Source organism: Prinia subflava, chromosome 3, assembly GCF_021018805.1.
Source record: "Prinia subflava isolate CZ2003 ecotype Zambia chromosome 3, Cam_Psub_1.2, whole genome shotgun sequence".
Taxonomy (NCBI): domain Eukaryota; kingdom Metazoa; phylum Chordata; class Aves; order Passeriformes; family Cisticolidae; genus Prinia; species Prinia subflava.
The window spans coordinates 87,789,231-87,808,350 of record NC_086249.1 but is presented as its reverse complement, the minus strand read 5'-3'; the positions used below and the strand labels follow the sequence as shown (position 1 = coordinate 87,808,350).

Genomic DNA, 19,120 nt, shown 5'->3' with positions numbered 1-19,120 from the left:
CCTTGAGCTTCCTAGAGAAATTAACTAATGATCAGCACAGCCCAGAGGCATCCAGGGCTGATATCAGCAGATGCTACAGCCCCCACCATACTGTGTTATCTTTGCTGATGAAGTTGGATTGAGTCTTCCAGATTTATTGGGTCTGTTCTTTTGCAGACTGGTTGAATGTGTCAATTGCTTCTAATGAATTTTAAATATATAGGATAAATAAAGAATCACATTTCTAATATAGAACCAAAGTTTTTAATGAATAAGCATAACAATGAGCTGTCAGCCATATATCAGTTTCTAGAGTGAAAGGCTAAAAATGGATCCTCAGTCCAAATGTAGTGGTTAAGAGAAATATGAGATATTTTAGTTTTGAGTATGGTATAAAATATAGTGTATAGCTAAGAAAAACTTCTCATTGTCTGCAGCCATCAGAACCAGAAATAAATGCTCAGATAATGGGAGCTGTAGACAGACAGAACCTGTTTTTTATGTGCTCTATTAATCAGATATATAGAGCTCACTACAAACTGCTTGGTATATATGGAAAGCTTGGATAAATTGTTCTTGGAACTTCCATCACTCATTTATGGGGAGAAGGACTTGTTGAAAGTAAAAGCTGCAAATCCAGAATATTCAAAGGACACATTAGTTCGTCTTCTAATTCATTCCCCCCTTTTTTCCAAGCTACAGTGGTGAAAAAGATCCAAAAATAGACCTTTTCAGCCACTTTCATATTTCTGTGATGCTATAAATGTGTGAAATAGTAAATTTAAAATTATTACTTCCTTGAGCATAGCTACCTTGAGGCACATTAAGACATGAATCCAACAAGACAAACAACAATGTAAATAGCCCGTGTCCATGAGAGAGCTAAAAAACAGCTGCAGCGGGAATCGTCTTGAAATTGCTTATTGGCAACAGCGGGTTTAAATTCCCACACAGATTTCTTTTTCACTTAACAAAACCGCAGATGACTGGAAGGTGGAGAAGCAGGGCTCATCCCTGGGCTGCCACAGGGGCCCACAGGGCAAGCTGCTGGCAGGCAGGTGAGCCAGCAGCACCCCAGTGGCTGGGCCAGGTGAGAGCAGAGAGAGCAGAGCTGCCCACGGCAGCCCGTCCGTGCCTGTGCTCACGAGAGCTCCCGCGGCCGTGCCCGTTTACCTTCATGCCAAAAGTGAATATCGTGATGACGATTTTGAACACCAGAGCCAAGGCCAGCTGCCACATGGCAGAGTAGACTCCGGGGCCAGCAGGCCTGTCGGGAATGTCGTCCACCGGGCGGGTCATGTTGGGGTCGTTGATGTAGTCGCAGAGCTGCGAGGACTCCAGGGCGCCGCAGTCGTTGAAGAGCTCGGAGATGAGCTCGCTGGTGCTCCTGCGGGTGTAGGGGTTGGGGTAGGCGATGATGGCCGTGATGGCCGTGATCACGATCACCTCCAGCACCGGGTACTTGCCCAGCCTGGTGGTTTTCCGCCGCCTGCACCAGGCAATGTTGCAGCGGATGAAGAGCGTCCCCCAGAGGCCCCCGAAGACGCCGAGCAGGATGAAGGGGAAGAGCTCGGCCATGTACCAGGGGGTGTGGTACTCCACGTAGAACAGGACCAGCCGGCTGTTCCCAAAGGGATTGATGGACCTCAGCGTGAAGGCAGCCACGAGAGCAGCAAAAAATGACCTCCAGAGGGTTTTCAGGGGAAAGTAGTAGCTGACCTAAAACCAAGTAAAGACCATAAACGTTTCACTGAGTGTCACAGAGGGTGCTTCCTTTAACCACCACCACCATCTGTTCCGTTTGACTTTACTGTGACCACTAGACCTTACCACATCCAGAATGTGTTCACAAAGGTATCATAAAAGGCATTTTCAGATTTCAGAAAAGGAGTAGCAACTAGGTTAAAATTGATAAATTTAAATCCAGAGTTGCTGTCTAGAGAGTATAATAAATGCTTGATGGCTTGGTCCATGCATTAGCAAGGTGAAGGTTAGAGAAACCTCAGCAGAGGGACATATTTCAACACTGAATCATCTACTTTGTTTCCAGAAAGCCAGTGCCCCTCTGCTACTCAGATTATGCTAAAATATCTGGTTCTTTCTTATTACTGGAAATTATAGATTATTTTTGTTACAGAATTAAAAATAAGCATATAAATATTTGAAAAATAATGAGTAATCTTGGAGAAAGGTGTCAAATTAAAATATATTTATTGAAGCCAGGTCTCACCTCTTCCAGACTAAAAAGCACACCTCCGATTGGAGCCCCAAAGGCAACAGAAACTCCTGCAGCAGCTGCAGCTGAGAGTACCTACAAAGCAAATGTTTACGTACAAGGTATGAGTTGTTTGAAACCCCAGGTATCCAGGCAGGGAAATTAGAAATTTATGAGCCAACCTCACCTCTCTTCTCTTTCCTTCATTCTTGCTGTACTTGGAGAAAAGGCTGCTGAAGAAGTTTCCGCAGCAACAGGCCACATGGACTAATGGGCCCTCTTTCCCAAGGCTGAGGCCTGAAGACACCACCAGAACCAAGGTGACTGTTTTGATTAAAAGTGTCCATTTTCCCAGGTAGCCCCTAATAATGAACCCACTCAAGATGGTTTTTATCTGGAAAGCAGGAAGAACATGTTGAAAAGATGAAGAACCCTTCTCTACTCTGAACTTTCAAATGGAGTTAAAACTCCAGCAGAGTTTAAAAAGTTGCAGACTGCTTGAAAAGAGACAGTGATGGAGAGAAAGAAACTGTAGGTAGGGCAGCTTTCCCACTGCAATATCTGAGCAGGGGTTAAGCAGACCACACTTTTACTGCTGTTACGGGTGGTCCCCATAACAGGCAGTAAGGACTCTCACAGAGATCAGTAGAAATATGAAACTCTCACATATCTCCTTGGCTTACAAGACCAGAGTTAAACTGGATTTGAGCTTAACAAAGCAGCAAAAAAGCAAATAAACAACAACAGACATTTTCCAGATAAAATACACCAAAAAAAGTTCTAGATATTGGAATCGCTGTGCCATAAAAGCATGCACATATTCTGAAATGAGAAAGTCCAAAAGATCATATTTCTACACATTTTGTCTTAATTTTGCCAGTGAGTGGCTCAGAAAGAGAACAATGCTTGTGCATGACACAAAGGCTGCAGGGTGGGATTTGGGTTTGGACTCTGGGCCTGGAAATGGGCTGGAGCTGAGCATCACCTCACATGAGGGATTTACTTGAAAACTGGCTTTATAGTTCACTCTGAAAACTTTTTAAAACCACAAATATATCAAGCACATAACACAGACACTCATGACTTCTTTGAAACATGGAAATTATTCAAATATTTTAAATTATTTGTGGTAGGTTTTTTTGAAACATTTGAATGCTTCTCTTAGAGATCAAGAACAAAAGTATGCCAAGATTTCTGAGCTTTGGGCTGTTGATTCTGTCTGCCAGATTCCTAAATAATAATTCCAGTGGTTCCATAGCACTTTTAACAAGAGACTGCCCTGATTTCAAAGACTTTTAATGACTCTGCTGGTTGAATTACGAGGTTCTTCATTTAACAGTTTAAATATGGACTGAGGCTCAATATGTAAAATATCGAAAATCAAGTAGATATTTTGGCTGCTATAACGTTGTCATGCTGACACAATGTACATTGCTCTGCTTTGGGAACACAATTTGCAAAAGACGTGCACCAGACACTTTTCAGGCATCCCAAATGATGGATATCTTCAGCACTTTAGGAAACCTTAGCTTTGTAGGCCACCCTCTTCTTTTTATTTTGCTTTTATTTAGAGTCTAACCTAGAAAATAACTGGTTTTGTAACTGGCCCAAGTAATTTCATCCTAGGAAAATTCTCTATAATCTTCTAGTGAGTATGTCTCTTGGAGATGTTGATTTTTAATTAACACTCTGGCAATGAACAAGTATGTGCATTAATCTGTCACAGTGACATCTGAACACTTTTTACTGTGACAAACTTAGATGATCACCATAAAAGCATAAAAAAAGGAATGAAGGCAGGTGAGATGGAAAGACAATTTCCTTGTTGCTATGCTATCTCATAGTACAGTTCTGGAATGGGAAAAAACAGTAATTTGTTGTTGTTTGGGGTTTTTTTTAGATAGTCACGCACAAAGAGAAACTCACCTCTGGGATTCCAGAGCCACAGGCATAAGGAGCAAACACTCTGACCAGGGAGACTGCCAGGAAAGCAAAACATAGAGCCCACATAATGTACAGAAAATAGTTTAGAATGTAAGCACTTGCACCCTAGAAAAATAAGAGTAACAAACATTATTAGACAAATGCAGATCGGCAAATCTCACACTTCTACTAGGGACCATGATGGCATGGAGCCTGATTTTTAATTTACATGGTAAGTGCTACTTTTCCTCAAGAAGGACAAATAACTTTATATACTCCAACAATTTTATTACTCATAGAAAGAAGCAGCATACTAATAAATACCTAACCCAGCCCATACAGTCTGGGTTACAGTTTGCAAGGGACCCAAATACTATACACAGAGCATCTCTCAAGCACTAAAAAATCTAACTAACCCACATGAAGTTCCACAAACAAATATGTCATGAGGGCAAAAGAAATAGGTTGTGAAAAGGCACCTAATGAAGGAATCTGCTGTATTCATCCCATGGTGGGGGACAAGGAATGAGACCCTGATACGGGCGGTAGTATCGGGGTAAAATATGATTTTTCTGAGGGCTGGTATTCAAAGGTCAGCTCTCCATGCAGATGTTGGTCTTTTCAAACAACATCCCTGGGTATATTAGCAGCCAGTTCAGTTCACAAATAAGAAGGGTAAAACCATAAATAAATGCTTTCTTTCTATATAGCGCTGTCCACAATAGGGTTGAAAATAACGTGAAAACACCATAGCTTGGCAGAACCCACTCATACAACATCTCAGTCATTTTTGCCCTAATATTTTTAAATCATTCCAGTCACTAATAAGCCTATCTTCAAACTGAATAGCTTTACTTTTCTAACAGAAAGGGAATGCTAGTAATCACTAGCAATGGTTGATGTGCAGTCCCATAGTGAAAGCATAATCAATAGTAACCTTCAAGTTTCTACCCTTTTCCAGTGTTCAAGTCAAAACTTCTGTTAAAATCTGCCTTGGAATCTCTGTCTCCTCAGATGCATATTTTTTTAGATTAATTTCAAAAACCCACCTACATGGATAAAAGAGACTCTACTCAGCAGCATCAAATCGATACAAGGAGCCTTCAAACAACACCCTGCAGCAACATGACACTACAGAATAAAAAGCTGAGATGAATCTCAGCGCATGAATTGGTATGAATCTTTCACCTCCAAGTGAACTCTTCCTACCGGATGCAATCCCAGCTGCTCAAGAACATCAGGGCCCCTGTCTCTGCTCTGCAGGACAGCAGCCTGGACATCAACATTATGATAAATCAAGTAGGAAAACAGGCATTAATCAATTGTATCAGTTAACAGAGCTGGCCAAACCTTGTTCCTGGTCATAAAAAACTTAGAGATGAGAAGTTTCCATGTTTTCAAATCTCCAAGGAGTCAACTTTTAACAGCATGCTAGCTTCATTTTCCAGGTCTGTCCAAATGAAAATGCAGTAAGCATACCACTATCCCTTATCCTTATGGATGTATCTGAAAGAAGGGCAATTTATTAAGCTGGTGCTTGCTGAAGTTAGCAGCTGGCTTTGCTGATGATAGCAGAATGCTGAAGCAATACAATATTATCCCCCAATGCCCTGAGACTAAGCAGTCATGGATCCCACACTTGCAGTGATTGACATCCAGCTGTAGTAACCAAGGACCTTTGTTGCTACAGCTGAAGACAGTCTCATGAATGTCTTCTCCTAGTGCTTTCAATTACAAACAGCTATGACAATATTTACTCTTCCTCTAGAGAAAACTCTGGATATCTTGCCTCAGGGCAAAATCTTCCTGTCAGTGTGAACCTGGAATACCTCCAAAGAAGGCCAACACCATTACAAAAATTTGGCCCTACTATGTTGAGCAAAAGCTGTAGTTTTGCTTCTAAAGTCACTGGAGGAAAATCAACTTTGTTTCTTTTTACTTCTTCTTTTGCATCTCAGAAGTCATAAGAAAACTCTGTCAGCTCGTTACTGCAGTCACACATACACCTACAGTGCTGTGGCAGGACCCCACAAGAGTCCACATGGCCAGTTCAATCTTATCCCTTGGGACATCTTTCATTGTTACATTTTCCAGATATCTGGCATTCTGCAGGTCCAACTGCAGCAGCTTCTAATGATTAATAATATGAAAACCTTTGGGAAGTGAAGTAGCAGTAACTCAGTCTAGCAAATAGTTCATTTCTCATCCATTCCATGCCATTACTAAGGCTCTGAATCAGTGAAAGTCTTGAGCATGTACATTTGGAGTCAGAGACCGAAGCAGATCACCAGCAGAGCTGAGCCTGCTATAAACTTTCCCAAGATAGCTCAAAAGACTCACCCTAAAAGCAATAGTAATGAAGCAAGAAGGAAAACTGAGCAAAATTTTGTATTTTAGTTTGCAAGACCAAGCAATATTTCAGATCTGGTGTCAGTCCAGCTTAGATACCAAAGGAACACAGTTGCAAACCCTCACAAACTCAGAACACTGAAATAAACCACATCCCTCAGGATGCCCTCCAGTGTGGTTACTCCAGAGGCCCAGAGCTCAGCTCTGACTCGACAGGGATCTCACAGTTTGCAGGTGCTCTCCTAAGGATGCTACAGCAGTGTGTGTCCTGAAGACTGACAGGTTCAAGGCTGCAAAACTGAGATGTGGGTTCCAGGCTTAGAGGGGCTTCCTTGTCCTGCAGGTCTCAGCCTCATGACAGGAGACCCAGAAGCCCTGGGATAGGAATTCAGTCCATTGCTGGATCCAGTGTCGTGATCCATGGCAGACACGGGGTCCTTTCCTCTACCTGGACATGTGTAACTCATCAAAAATGGGGTCCTCAGCTCCAGTGAAGCTGGGGCTGGGACCAAACTGAATCTGCAGAGCAGGAAAAGTCCAGATCACCAGTGACACCTGATGACCTTTTGATCTGCCAGTGAATTTGAGGTTTTGAAACTTTCTCATACAAAAAACCCCTCTTCACCTCCTCTTTGGAAGTAGTTCAAGACCAGAAGGGTGAAGGATCATTGGCCTACAAAACAGTGATTAGGGAAGAAAACATAGCTTGGTAGGTGTCTAATGGGCTGTTATGTTTTCCATAATAATTTATAACAAGCCTCTGCTTTGGGCTCATTTTATAGGAGCACTAGAATGGAAACATTTTTCAAGAGATGCCATAGGAAATGTCACAATGCTCCATGAAAATGTATGTACAGGGTTTATCACAGCCATAAACTGGCAAAACCACAAGGAAGAACTGATCTAAATCTCAGTTCTCAAAATGTCAAATTTAGTTGGCTATGATGAGAAAGAATCACGGTCATGCATAAAAAAGGAAGGCATGTCTGACCAGAGTACCTTTAGGGAAATTGTTTCAAATACTTTTTGCCTAAATTGTGCTCCAATGTGCATTTTTGTTTTATAGGGCTCTTATGTAAATGTCAGGCACAAAGTGAAACACAGAAAAAAAACCCCAGCAAAATTATCCTGAAACTCAGTCAAGTTCAGTGTATTTTGATACCTTCTAAAATCCTCTACCTCTACAGAAACCATACAGCACAAAAGTTGCCCATATCATAAGCCTTTTGTACAGAAGCCTTTTGAACAAAACTGAATTTCTACTTTCCAAACCCATTTTTATTGGGCTTTCCCTGGGATTTCAGTATAACAGACAGATATATTAATAATATTTACAGCCTCCATCAGACCCTCAGGAACCCACAGATCTTAGAGGCCCACTTGTTTTAGGAAAGTAACTAAAACTAAGCCAAGATGAACCTTTTCTTCTTTGTCCTACTGTGACAGTACACCAGGGGGTGAGAAGCCCAATTTGAACAGAAAGTGAGTTTAGTTTCACAGTGTTCACCTGGCTGATGCCTTTTCTGAAGGCCACAGCACACAACAGTTGTGACTGCTGGTTTTGAGAAGCTGGAGAAAATAAATTTTCTCAAGGATATACATCTTTCCTATATTCCAGCCAAAGTAACAGCATGTCAAACACATGAACAAGATTTCCAAATCCCCTAATAACTCTAACAGTTTCCTCCTTTTTCCCTTCCCACGTTTTTGTTGGGTTTTTGTTTTGTTTTGGGGCTTTTTTGGTTTTTTTGGTTGGTTGGTTTTTGGTGAGCCTTTTTTTGTTTTGTTGGGGTTTTTGTTTGTTTTTTCTTTTTTTGTTTTGTTGGGGTTGTTTGTTTGTTTTTTGTTGTCGTTGTTCTTTGTTTGTGGTTTGTTTTGTCTTGTTTTTCTCTTAAATTACAACATCAGCCCCATCCTGTAGCTTTATATCAGGGTAATATTTCTTCACTGTCACAAAGACACAGCCACCCAAAACATCTCTTGGTGAAGACCAGGGTGAACCTAGCAAACCTCTGTCAAAGGGAAGTTCAGCACTGTGGCAGCTGTGCTGAGACTTTTGTCTCTGATTATGTGGTGAGAATATTCAGGGACACTGAGCACCCACTGCTTCCACTGCAGTTCACTGGAACCACAGAAAATTGAGCTATACCTGGGCAGAGACACCCCCACCTTGTACTGCTTGTCCTGTAAACCTGAAGCAGCCCTGAAGGGAACATGAATGACACCTGCCTGGCAATGAAACTCAAACACTGTCTGCAGCACCAGACAACCTCCACACGGGGGGAAGAGCCAAGACAACCTCCCCAAATCACCCACACATCATATCCAGCTTTTGCCAAATTCAAGTCAGAAATAAGGAGGAAGGGGGGATTTGAATCAATAATTCTGCCAAATATTTCAGTTGTGAAGGGATCAATATTATTCAATACATTAAATAACTTGGGTTGAAAATGAAATGTGGTTTCTCTGGTTTTTTACAAGTATTATCTGCCAAATGGTATACGGAAAGGCTTCTTTTTACTGTTTTCAAAATGAAACTGCTGCTTTGCTTTGAAACAGCATTCTTTGTATTTAAAATTACTACAATCATGGAGAAGAAAAAGTGTAAAGGAAAAAAAAAAATCTTAAAATATAAGTTTCATGTCTGTCCAGAGCAGCGTTTTCCCTTCCTGTCCTACACCCCTGCAAATCCTTGACTCTGGCCACCCCCAGGGAGCCCACTCTTTTCCCAGTTTTTGGTGCCAGGTAGGTCTCTTGATGTGTCACAGACAAATTGCAAGGGATAAACAAGCAGTTCTTATGCAATTCTCTTTACCATAATACATAAAACCCCATCTGCAATCCCAAGAATATCCTCATAAATGTATTTGTCAGTGCTCATCTTTTTCTTGTGTCATAAAATAATGTTTAAAAGGAAAAAAAGAAAATGCAGCTCAGGTCCCCTGGTGATTATGCTATGCGTGTTATGAAACACTTTTAGTTTAATTCTGATAAAAAGAGAGAGCAATCTCACAGTTTTCCAGTTTCCATTGCACTGAAACCACAGGACCTCCTTCAAGTTAAGCACATTTTGCTTGTGGAAATGCCTTTTTTTGCAGTGTGCTCAGTTCATTACTCTCTCTTTCAGATAAACTCTCTGGAGGGAGCATCAGGAGTATGAAAGGGGCATTGCCTGGCCTGCTGCAGCCCCAGGCTGATCAGGCCCTCCGTACCTCGGACTGGCTTACAAGGAGTTCAGACCATTTCTGCCACTGGGGACACTTGTCCCTGTCATCAAAGGTCGTTTCATTAGACGTCCAGCAGCACTGCTCATGGCTGTACCAGAAGGCAGACAGGCAGACACCCTCTTTCAGGTCTGTCATCCAATCCACAGCCAAATCTATCACTCCAGCTAATGTACCTGGGAAAAGAAATGCAGAAGAAGAAATGCTGGTGTTAAAAATTATCAAGTTTCAAGGATAATATATCTAGTTTTAATAACAGAATAAAACCTGTGATTTGGGTAAGCAGGCACAATGTAAGGCTGTGTTCTCAGCCTGGAGAAGGTTCCAAGGAGACCTTATAGCATCCCCCCAGTACCTAAAGGGGGCTTGTAAGAAAGATGGGGACAGACTTTCTATCAGGGCCTGTTGCAGTAGGGCAAGGGCTAACAATTTTAAACTAGGAGAGGTTGATTTAGACTAAGTATGAAGAAAAAGATTTTTACAATGAGGGTGGAGACACACTGGAACAAGTTGCCCAGAGAGGTTCATGCCCCATCCCTGGAAACATTCAAGGTCAGCTTGGGCAGCCTGATCCAGTTGAATATGACTCTGCTCATGGAAGGGGCATTGGACAGAATGGCCTTTAAAGGCCCTTTCCAACCCAAACTATTCTCTGCATCAATAAATACAAATATACCAAAGAACTGAGAGCAATAACAAGTTTTTCTGACCTCCAGTGGTCTCTCATAAACTTTGATTTTAAACATTATCATTTTCATACTGACTGATGGCCAAATAGGGGAGATATGAGCAATGTCAGGCCTGCAGCCTGTCCCAGGCAGGTTCCCCATCTGGCTGACATGGGGAGGACACTGTGCAGGGTCTCTGTACTCTGTACACTTGGCCACGGGTCTCAAACCTCCCTGTGTATTTCAAGGGTAAGGAGGAGAAGGATATGTGCATTTACATACAGTTTTACTGGTCCCAACACAGCAACCTTTTAGAAGGATGATTTCATTACAGATATGATGTGGATGCCAAAGTCTGACTTGTGAACTTAACAGAATGGGGCTTTTGATATGTGTGTACATTCATCAGCAATCTGGACATGCAGAATAAAATTATCTTTCAAATCCTCCCTGTACCACAAGGCTCATTTCAGTGTCTCCCTGGTAATTACACGGAGCTACAGTGACACCCGGTGGCCACCAGACACAGACACAGACAAACTTGCTGTGGCCAGACACAAGAAGAGAAAATTTCTGCTTCTCTAGGTCATCCACTCATCAGATAACAACGTGCCCCAGCAGCAGCAGCCTCAGAGCAGGGGGGTCACAGGAATGCAGGAGCAGCAGGAATGGGAGGCTGGGAGCAGCCAGGACACAGAGGCAGACCTGTGCTCTGTCCCTCTAGCCATACTTTGTGGAAAGAATTGAACCACCAGCTGATAGGAGAGTCATTTAGTGATTTCCAGATCCCTCTCACGGAAAGCAGAAGTCATCATTACTTCTACAAATAATCATTAATAAAATTTCAGGAGACTGCTAATTGATTTGAACAGAATTTATCAACATACTGGGGAAAAATACTTTGTAATATGCAAACTGGTTTGGTTTTATGTTTCCAAAACTTATAGATTTGTGGCTCCTGCTAAGAATGCAATTACATGAAGCAGGGGTAGGAGCTGCTCCCCTTTCCCCCAGCAGACGGGGCACACAAGTGGGTCCAAGAGCTGGTTTATTTCACCTGGAACTAAAGTTTTCTGATTTTCACTTCTGTAAAAGAGACGGGGGGAAAACACATTTCCAATAATTCAAGAACCTTTTTTTTTACTTCAAAGACCAGAAAAAACCAACAGGTTCTTCTCCCACCCTTAAGAAGGGTACTTCCCCCACACTGGCAAGCAGTGGTGCTCAGGGTAGCAGTGAAGAATTTCTGTTGTATAAAAATAATCTGAAGAACTATACAGATATACCAAATAGGATAACACAAAAAAAAATAAGCTGCACAAGGGAGTGATGATGTCTTTAATAACTATTTTCTTTCATGAAGATCTTGCCTTAATCTTGGTTATTCTTTTCCATTTTTCCCAAGTTTCTATGGAAACAATGAACCATACTGCTAGATGAGGATGAATCACTGCATTGCTGGCAACAGCAGCATTCACAGCTTCCTGTTTGGCAGTGATCTCTAAACTCTCCTCCAATTTTATGAAAGTTTCAGAAATGAGGAATTTTCATCTCTTGGACATGACCACCAAATGCCTCTTGCACCTCTTGATGGATTTTAACATTCTCTGTACCCTTCAAAGTTCACATTACACTTAACCAGGCAGCTGCATATTAATGCTACCTGGCAAAAGGTGCAAAGGAAGACAGACTTTTGTAAAGTTAAGTTAATAACCATACTGAAGAAAAAGCATTCAGTTCTCTAATACAATAAGCTCATGGGCACCTCAGCAGCAGTAAGAAAATGTGTTTAATTATGCAGCTGCTCTGATCCCTTTAGCCAAATTCTTGGATCCACACAAGGAGGAAAATACTTTTGACTACATGCAATTTACTACACTGGCCTTCAAGAGAAGAAACATCATAAGGAGGCCCAGAATAATAATGCAATAGTGAATACTTCACCACCAATGTGACCAGAGCTAGAAGTTTTTCAAGTCCTGATTTTTTTGCAACTTTAAGTGAAATTAATGCAAGTGCTAGACAGTTCAGTATCTCAGGGTCAAGCTTTTAATTTCCTGTGCTTATTTTGGCTGCCAAGACTGTAACAGAGCATAAATTATCTCCCTGCTTCTCCCATCAAAGGAGCTGAGTTTGTTCTCCCTTCCATGTAACCTCCTGCCTGGAAGGAAAAATAATGAAGTACTCCAAAGCCAGACAATGCTGAACTTCATTTTAGATATTAGCCTTTTATGTCTCTCCTTTTCCTTTTGTGGATGATGGCAAATTTCTTTCTTTACAGTGCCCTAATGAGAATGCTAAAAATTTGCTTTGAAAAGATAGTTTTCCTCATGCACCTGTGTCAGAAAACAGCATCAGCCAAGTGGTGCAGCACAGAATTGCAAAGGGAATTCTTGCACATCCAGCCTCAGCATCAGAGCATTTCAGCATTACTATGATGGCATTTTTTGTCACATAGCTTTAGAAAACTCAGACACTGGCTGGTGTATAAAGAGCATATGCTTTCAGTTGGCCAGCAGTAATGGTTAGGCTGAGGAACATCCACTGGTCTAGAGGCAGGATGGGCCCAGCAAAAATTCAGAGATCCTTAAAAACAAATGCCTAAAATTTTGGCATCCTCATGTAAATTTTTAGGCTCACTCTCCATATATTGCTTTATATGAGGACAGCATGGAAACTCTGACTGAGACAGGCCAAGCTAGTGTTCAGTATCTCTTTCTAGATCACTGTGTGAACAGTCTTCATCTGATCTCCCCAGCAAACAACATTTGTGGGTTTGACTGTTCCTTCCCTTTTCTCTGCAATTAGCAGGCTTTGGCTATCAAAGTGTCATTTCCAGGAGCTCCTGAGTGCCCTTCCTGCCATTTGACTGTGTCATACACCATCATCTCCCTCCAGTCTGCTGCTCAAGGTCCTGTGGCTACTTGCCACAGCCTGGAGGCAGTGAGGGGCTCTGCTCAGGCTAATTTATGTGTGCACCTTCACACAGGAAACTGTGATAAGATCCCAATGGCTTCTGCTACATTCTCAATATACACTGGTATTATCTGTAACCCTGAAGCTGCCTCTGCTCTGAGCAGGAAGCCAGAGCAGAACCCCCTCCAGACATCCCTTTCCCACCTACACTTTTCTGGGGATAACAAAGGATGAAGGTTTGATGACCCTCCAAAAATTACAAGATATATTATACATATATATGTGTGTGTGACATGATATATGTATCATACTGCCAAATGGGATGCTCCTCTCCTTCCTACTCCCATCAGCTATATTTTGTTTGCTTGTGACTCTGTGGTAACCAACACTGCTAAGCCCACAAATCAACTGAAAACTAATCTGGCCCAAATCCATTTTTTCTAGCAAGTCAAAACAAATATTCACTGGCCTAGTGCAGCTACACATGCACGGAGCAACACGGCCCAGTGGTAGATGCACTGGAGAACAAGGATTGCTCCTTTTGGCCTTGTTGGCTGGTGTTGGGAGTAGAGGTGCAGGCTTTGAGCTATTGCAAAATCTGAAAGGTAAGGTTTACCAAATTGATGGGATTTAGGCTTCTAGGTCAGTTAAGCTCCTTTTAAACTCTTGGGCCTGGGTAAGTGACTCAAGTGCTTTTGGAAACTTGTGGAAGCCCCTGACAGCCTCTTCCCAAGAGTCCCATCTTGCTGTCCTCCATGCCCAGCACAGGACAGCAGGGGCAGAACTCTCCATGGGACCCTGATGTCCTGAGTACTGCTGCTGCCACCTTTCCTTTTCTCTCCCACTCCTTGCCATACTTTCTGCTTGCTCTGCTTGCCTGGACCCAGCTGCTCCAGGGTTCACCCAGTGTCCATGCACTGAGCCAGGCTATTCCCCTTGGAGCAGCAGTAGCTTCTGCCTGCTCAGCAGAGGAGGGACCATGGAGGAGCCAGGCTGGTCCATGGAATCCCATCTGCTCATACAGATGCCCTTGTGGCACACTCCTCTCTGAGCAGGCAATATTTTAAGAAGAGAGGAAAACAACACAAAGTGCCTCTTGACTGCACCACCACCTCCTCCCTCCCAACCTGGTTAAGACACCTGACTAATGTGGTTTGACTCCCTGAGGTAAAACATATTGCTCTGCACCCCTGTCATTGAAAAGGCTGCAAAAGCTACCAGATCTCAGCTGTAGCTCACCCTCAACTCCCACTCCCAAACTGGGCATATCAGTGTTAGGGCTTATCAGAGGACAGTGACTCTGGCTTTTAACAGCCTTGAGGATTTCAGCAAGAGGCTTCATTGCAAACTAGAACTGAATAAAACCTTCTGGGATGCTTTTATTAAAATGGGAATGCATGCATGTTTACCATATTCTTTGTATGAGGAGAGGATTATTGAGGTCACTAGAGCCCTCAAGGACTTGCTCTAACTTTATTTTGCAGGCAGAATTCTTCATCCCAGATGAGACCAACCCTGGCCTTCAGGCAGGACTCAGCAGCCCTGCTAGTACAGTCTATCAGACTCTCTTCCCATCTCACCCTCACAACAAAGACTTTGTGGAAACAATTACATGTCTTTGAAATTACATAATTTGCCAAACACGTCACTTCAGAAATGTTTTCTCAAGAACTTTACCAGTATTTCTGAGGCTTCTAACAACTGTAACAAACATATTAACTTGACAGATGCTGAGCAGGAAATTCCCAACACCCCTTGGAAGCTGGGAAACTTCACATGGTGCTTTTACCAAGCAGCATGACACAGGAGCACCCTGACATCACTGAAAAAGCATAAAAAATGGCAGCTGTCTGAGCTGGGTCAGAGAAGTGCAGCTTTCCAAGCAGGAAGATGTGCTAAACTAAGGAGAAGACAGGAGAAATTGAGGAAATTAATGAATTTGCCATGTGAGTTTGAGCAGGCTGTTAAGTATGTAATGTCTGTCTGGCCTGGAAGCAGATCTGAAACCAAGTCTGAAACTGTATTTTTCCTCATGCATACATAAAGAAGATAACCCAGTGGAAATAGCAGTTTATAAAGCTCCTCTTTGAGTGTCCACAACCAATATTTTCCCCACATCATATTTTTTACTTGCAGAATTAAAGTGATGACAAGAAAAAAAATCCTGAAAATAAAACTTACTTGTGCAAAGCAAAGATTCAGAAAGTCAAAGCAGCCCATCGAGTATGAAGCACTCAAATGCAGATTTCCCAAAGCAATAGATCAATCCCTCTACTGGTGTAAACATTTTTTCTAGGTCAGCACTAAAGAGGAGACTTTGCAAGTGGGTATTTTGTAACTGCATGAATGCAAAGTTGTCTTTTTAGCTTAAAAACAAAAAACATCAATGGAGAGACAATGAAGTACAAAGAGAAGCAGATGGTACTGCAGCAGCTTGGGTGAGATGCTCTAGGCAAAGCTGTAGCACTAACACATATGTACCTGCCAGCAGTCCTATGAGAAGCATTACAACCCATCCTGACCAGGCATCCAGCAAACTCTTGATGAACTCCCATATGGATTCTTTACTTTTGCTTGTAATCTGAAATTAAACACACATATAGATGTGTTGCAGATTCAGGTTGACAGTTTTAGAGTACAAAGTTTAAAATAATTAAACTCCTACATGGTGCATACAATTTCTCTACTCTCTACTTTCTTCAGTCCTAATAATTTATTCAGAGCTGCTCAGCTGATTAAGTTGCAGCAGCCTTTTCATATTTACAAACTCAGGACATCCCATGTCCATATATTACAAAGTTCTCCTAAAGTCATCCCACATCCAAATGTTTAGAAGTTCTCCTCAAGTCATACAACAAGGCAGGAAGCCCCAGCCTTGGAGCAAGGGCTGTTTTGTCACTGCCAGGAGGGCACCTTGCGATGGCGGTCGGTGTCGCGCGACTTCTCCCGCAGCCAGTCGATGGTGTGGAAATCCTCGTACGTTCCAACATCGGGAAAAGGCTCGTCCAGAAAATCCATCAGGTTGCCTGAACCATTCATGTCTCCTGCATTGACCATATTAGGATCTGCGTGTAGAAGAAAAACAAGTGTGTCAATAAATTCAAGCAGCTTTGTCAGGCGTTTCAGAACCAAGTTTTCTGAAACACCCCCACAAGCCAGGAAGTCAAGACAGCACCAACAATAGTCCTGGGGGCACACACAAACTCTTCATACTTGCTTTTAAGAAAAGCAGGGGGAGGGATAACCACCACATATCCTACTAAAGCACAAGAGGAAATAAAAGATACCTGTCCCCAAACTACAACAAACAGTTAGCATTTGATGGGAACTTGGATGAGGGCACGTAGGAGCATGAGAATGTCTATTCCAGCAAGGTGGTCTGATCAGGGACTTTGGAACAAGATGGGCAACAGAGGAGAAACCAGAATCAAAATACACAAGAGACACAAACCTGACAGAGCGAACACAAAGAACATGAGCAGAAACACCTCACCACTCATGCTAATTGTGTGTGTGCCTCTGGGACACAGGCTCAGCTGCTGTTGAATCTGCACGGGAGGAAGTGCCAGCCGGGTCCAGGAGGGCTCCAGCAGCTGGGCAGGGGGACCCGGGCTGGGACTGGAGGAGGCAGCTGTGCACTTCTACATTACTTAACAAAGTGTTGTTCTAAAGATGGTTAATCCCATCCATCTTAAAAGAGATACCTGGGAAATGGGGTTTTTCAGTGAATACCTAGGGCCTGTAATCTGAAATAATATGTCTAAAAAAAATCTGTTACCATGGAGTTACTAGGGAAAAATAGGAAAACATGTAAGAATGGGGGTATACAGATTTTAGGGGTTGTATAGAACAGAACCTGCAGAGCCTGTAACTCTTTGGCTTACACAAGGTAACTTTTGCTGTTCACTGATGAGGCCAATGACTGCCACCCACTTTGTTCCACCAGGTACAGAAATGGGAATTCCACAAAAATTTGGATCTTTGAAACTGTGAGGAAATTTCCCAACTCTGTAATTGGAACAGGCAAAAATGTAGTAGATAAGCTTTTAGTGGACTATCCATAAACTCTGGTACTCTGCTCAGCCCTCTTTACTTAGCAACTTTTTTTCTTCCCCTCTCCCCATTTTCAACTGTTTTACTTGAAACCTCACCAAGTAATTTTTTGCCTTAGTGGTGCCTTCAGCAATGTAGTGTGAATACTCAGCTTTGTCAGTCTCTGCTCACCACGTGTAGGGTTTTTGGGTGACACAAACAATGTGCTGAGCACAAGCAGCTGAGAAATGAATTGTCTTACGGGCAACCAGCAGGTCACCATTATACCATTAATAGAAGCCCTTTCAAATGCGGAAATCAAGTAATCTCCAAGCACCATGGCGTGTTTGTCTGAAAGGGAATCAAGCAAGTGAATCACAGCCTGGGGAAGGAAACTCTGTGCAGAGCAGGTGTCCTGTGCAGCGCTGCAGAGCACAAATAAGCTGCCACGGAACGGGGGTGATTTAAAAAGCAGAAGTTTAGAAGAGTGACAATTGAGAATAGATACTTTGCCAAGCAGGTGAGAGCACGCTCCCGTTTGCTGGGGGAAATGAGAAACTGAGGGTGGGATGATGTGGCTGACAACAGGAGCTGAAAGCTCAGTGCCTCCTAAGAGGACTGGAAAGGGAGGCTGAAATGAGGTGAAAGGATTAGACCACGCTATTACTTTGTAACATTGTGATACTTTGCACATCTTGCTGCACCCCATTCTTCCCACACAGCAAAGAAGGACCTGTAAAGAACGTGCAGCTCAGGCTGTCTGCCTGCACAAGGCAGCACCCTCTGCTAAATAAACAAGCCTCTGGAAACTCTTCTGGAAACTGAAAGCATTGGCAAGTTTTCCTTCATACCACAAGAAAATTACCCAGCATACTAGTTATATCACGTAAAAAATAGCTTTTTAAGTATGTTGTCAGTGCCCAGCACATGACAGTATTGTGATGGATAATACCAGGCCAGACCACAAGTATGTACGATAATTACAATCTCAATCTGAATCTATCCCAAAAATACGTGCTACACAACATGTCCAAGGAGAGAAAAAATGTGCTAGAGACCACAGAGCCATGGAAGACCAAGAAAACAAACAAACTTTGAACTCAAGGTAGCGTACCAGTACCTGGAAATTGCAGTGAACTGGATGATAGCCAGCCCTAAAGTTCACTTCAGGTACTACGCTTTTGAAAGCAGAGATGTGATATCAGATTATGCAAAACACAATTTTAGTAAATAATCCTAGCTACAGTACTTTAGAACTGAGGACTACAGAGTTCCCATCTTTTATCCTATCCACAAACACTATAAATATCCCTTTTTTTCTCTTTATTTTGCATTTTCTTCTCTCACCTTACTTTGGCATCTATAATAATTTACAAGGTTTATTTCAGGATGAGCTAACTTGCCCTCCAAGTGAAGCTTGCAGAGATAGTTTCAGTTCTGCCAGCAGAACTGGAGCCTTACACCAATCAGGCAGTTACAGATATTTTAATGCACATAAATTAAGGGCAAATCAACCTCATCCAAACATGAATTATAGCCAGGTGTACTGTAGCAATATATGCCAATAATGGCAAAAGCACAAACAGCCTTGGTGCTGGTTGTCTCATTTAGCAAGAGAAATCTGCACTATACTCAGGACACTAAAACATAGACTCCTTTCACAGCTGATGACAGGAAATGAACTATTTACATTAAATGAGAAAGATTACTTCACAGAAGTGATAGTCTCTGTTAATTGATCACAAAGAGATGTCAGAGGTAGACATCTTCATCTGGTCTAATGAGTACAACACTACCAGTTCAAAAGAAAACAT

General features: G+C 42.4%; 1 protein-coding gene across 1 annotated transcript in view; it reads right to left on the bottom strand.

Moving 5' to 3' along the window:
• The window catches only part of CLCN4 (chloride voltage-gated channel 4), a 44,011-nt gene that overhangs the window by 14,440 nt on the left and 10,451 nt on the right, over nt 1–19,120 (bottom strand). The window contains exons 2-8 of the mRNA XM_063392819.1: nt 16,188–16,339; nt 15,756–15,855; nt 9,679–9,866; nt 4,121–4,243; nt 2,382–2,588; nt 2,210–2,290; nt 1,153–1,698 (exon numbers count right to left, since the gene is read on the bottom strand). Coding sequence (XP_063248889.1) covers nt 1,153–1,698; nt 2,210–2,290; nt 2,382–2,588; nt 4,121–4,243; nt 9,679–9,866; nt 15,756–15,855; nt 16,188–16,331 — 1,389 coding nt within the window. The 5' untranslated portion in view covers nt 16,332–16,339. The remainder of the gene's footprint in view (nt 1–1,152; nt 1,699–2,209; nt 2,291–2,381; nt 2,589–4,120; nt 4,244–9,678; nt 9,867–15,755; nt 15,856–16,187; nt 16,340–19,120) is intronic.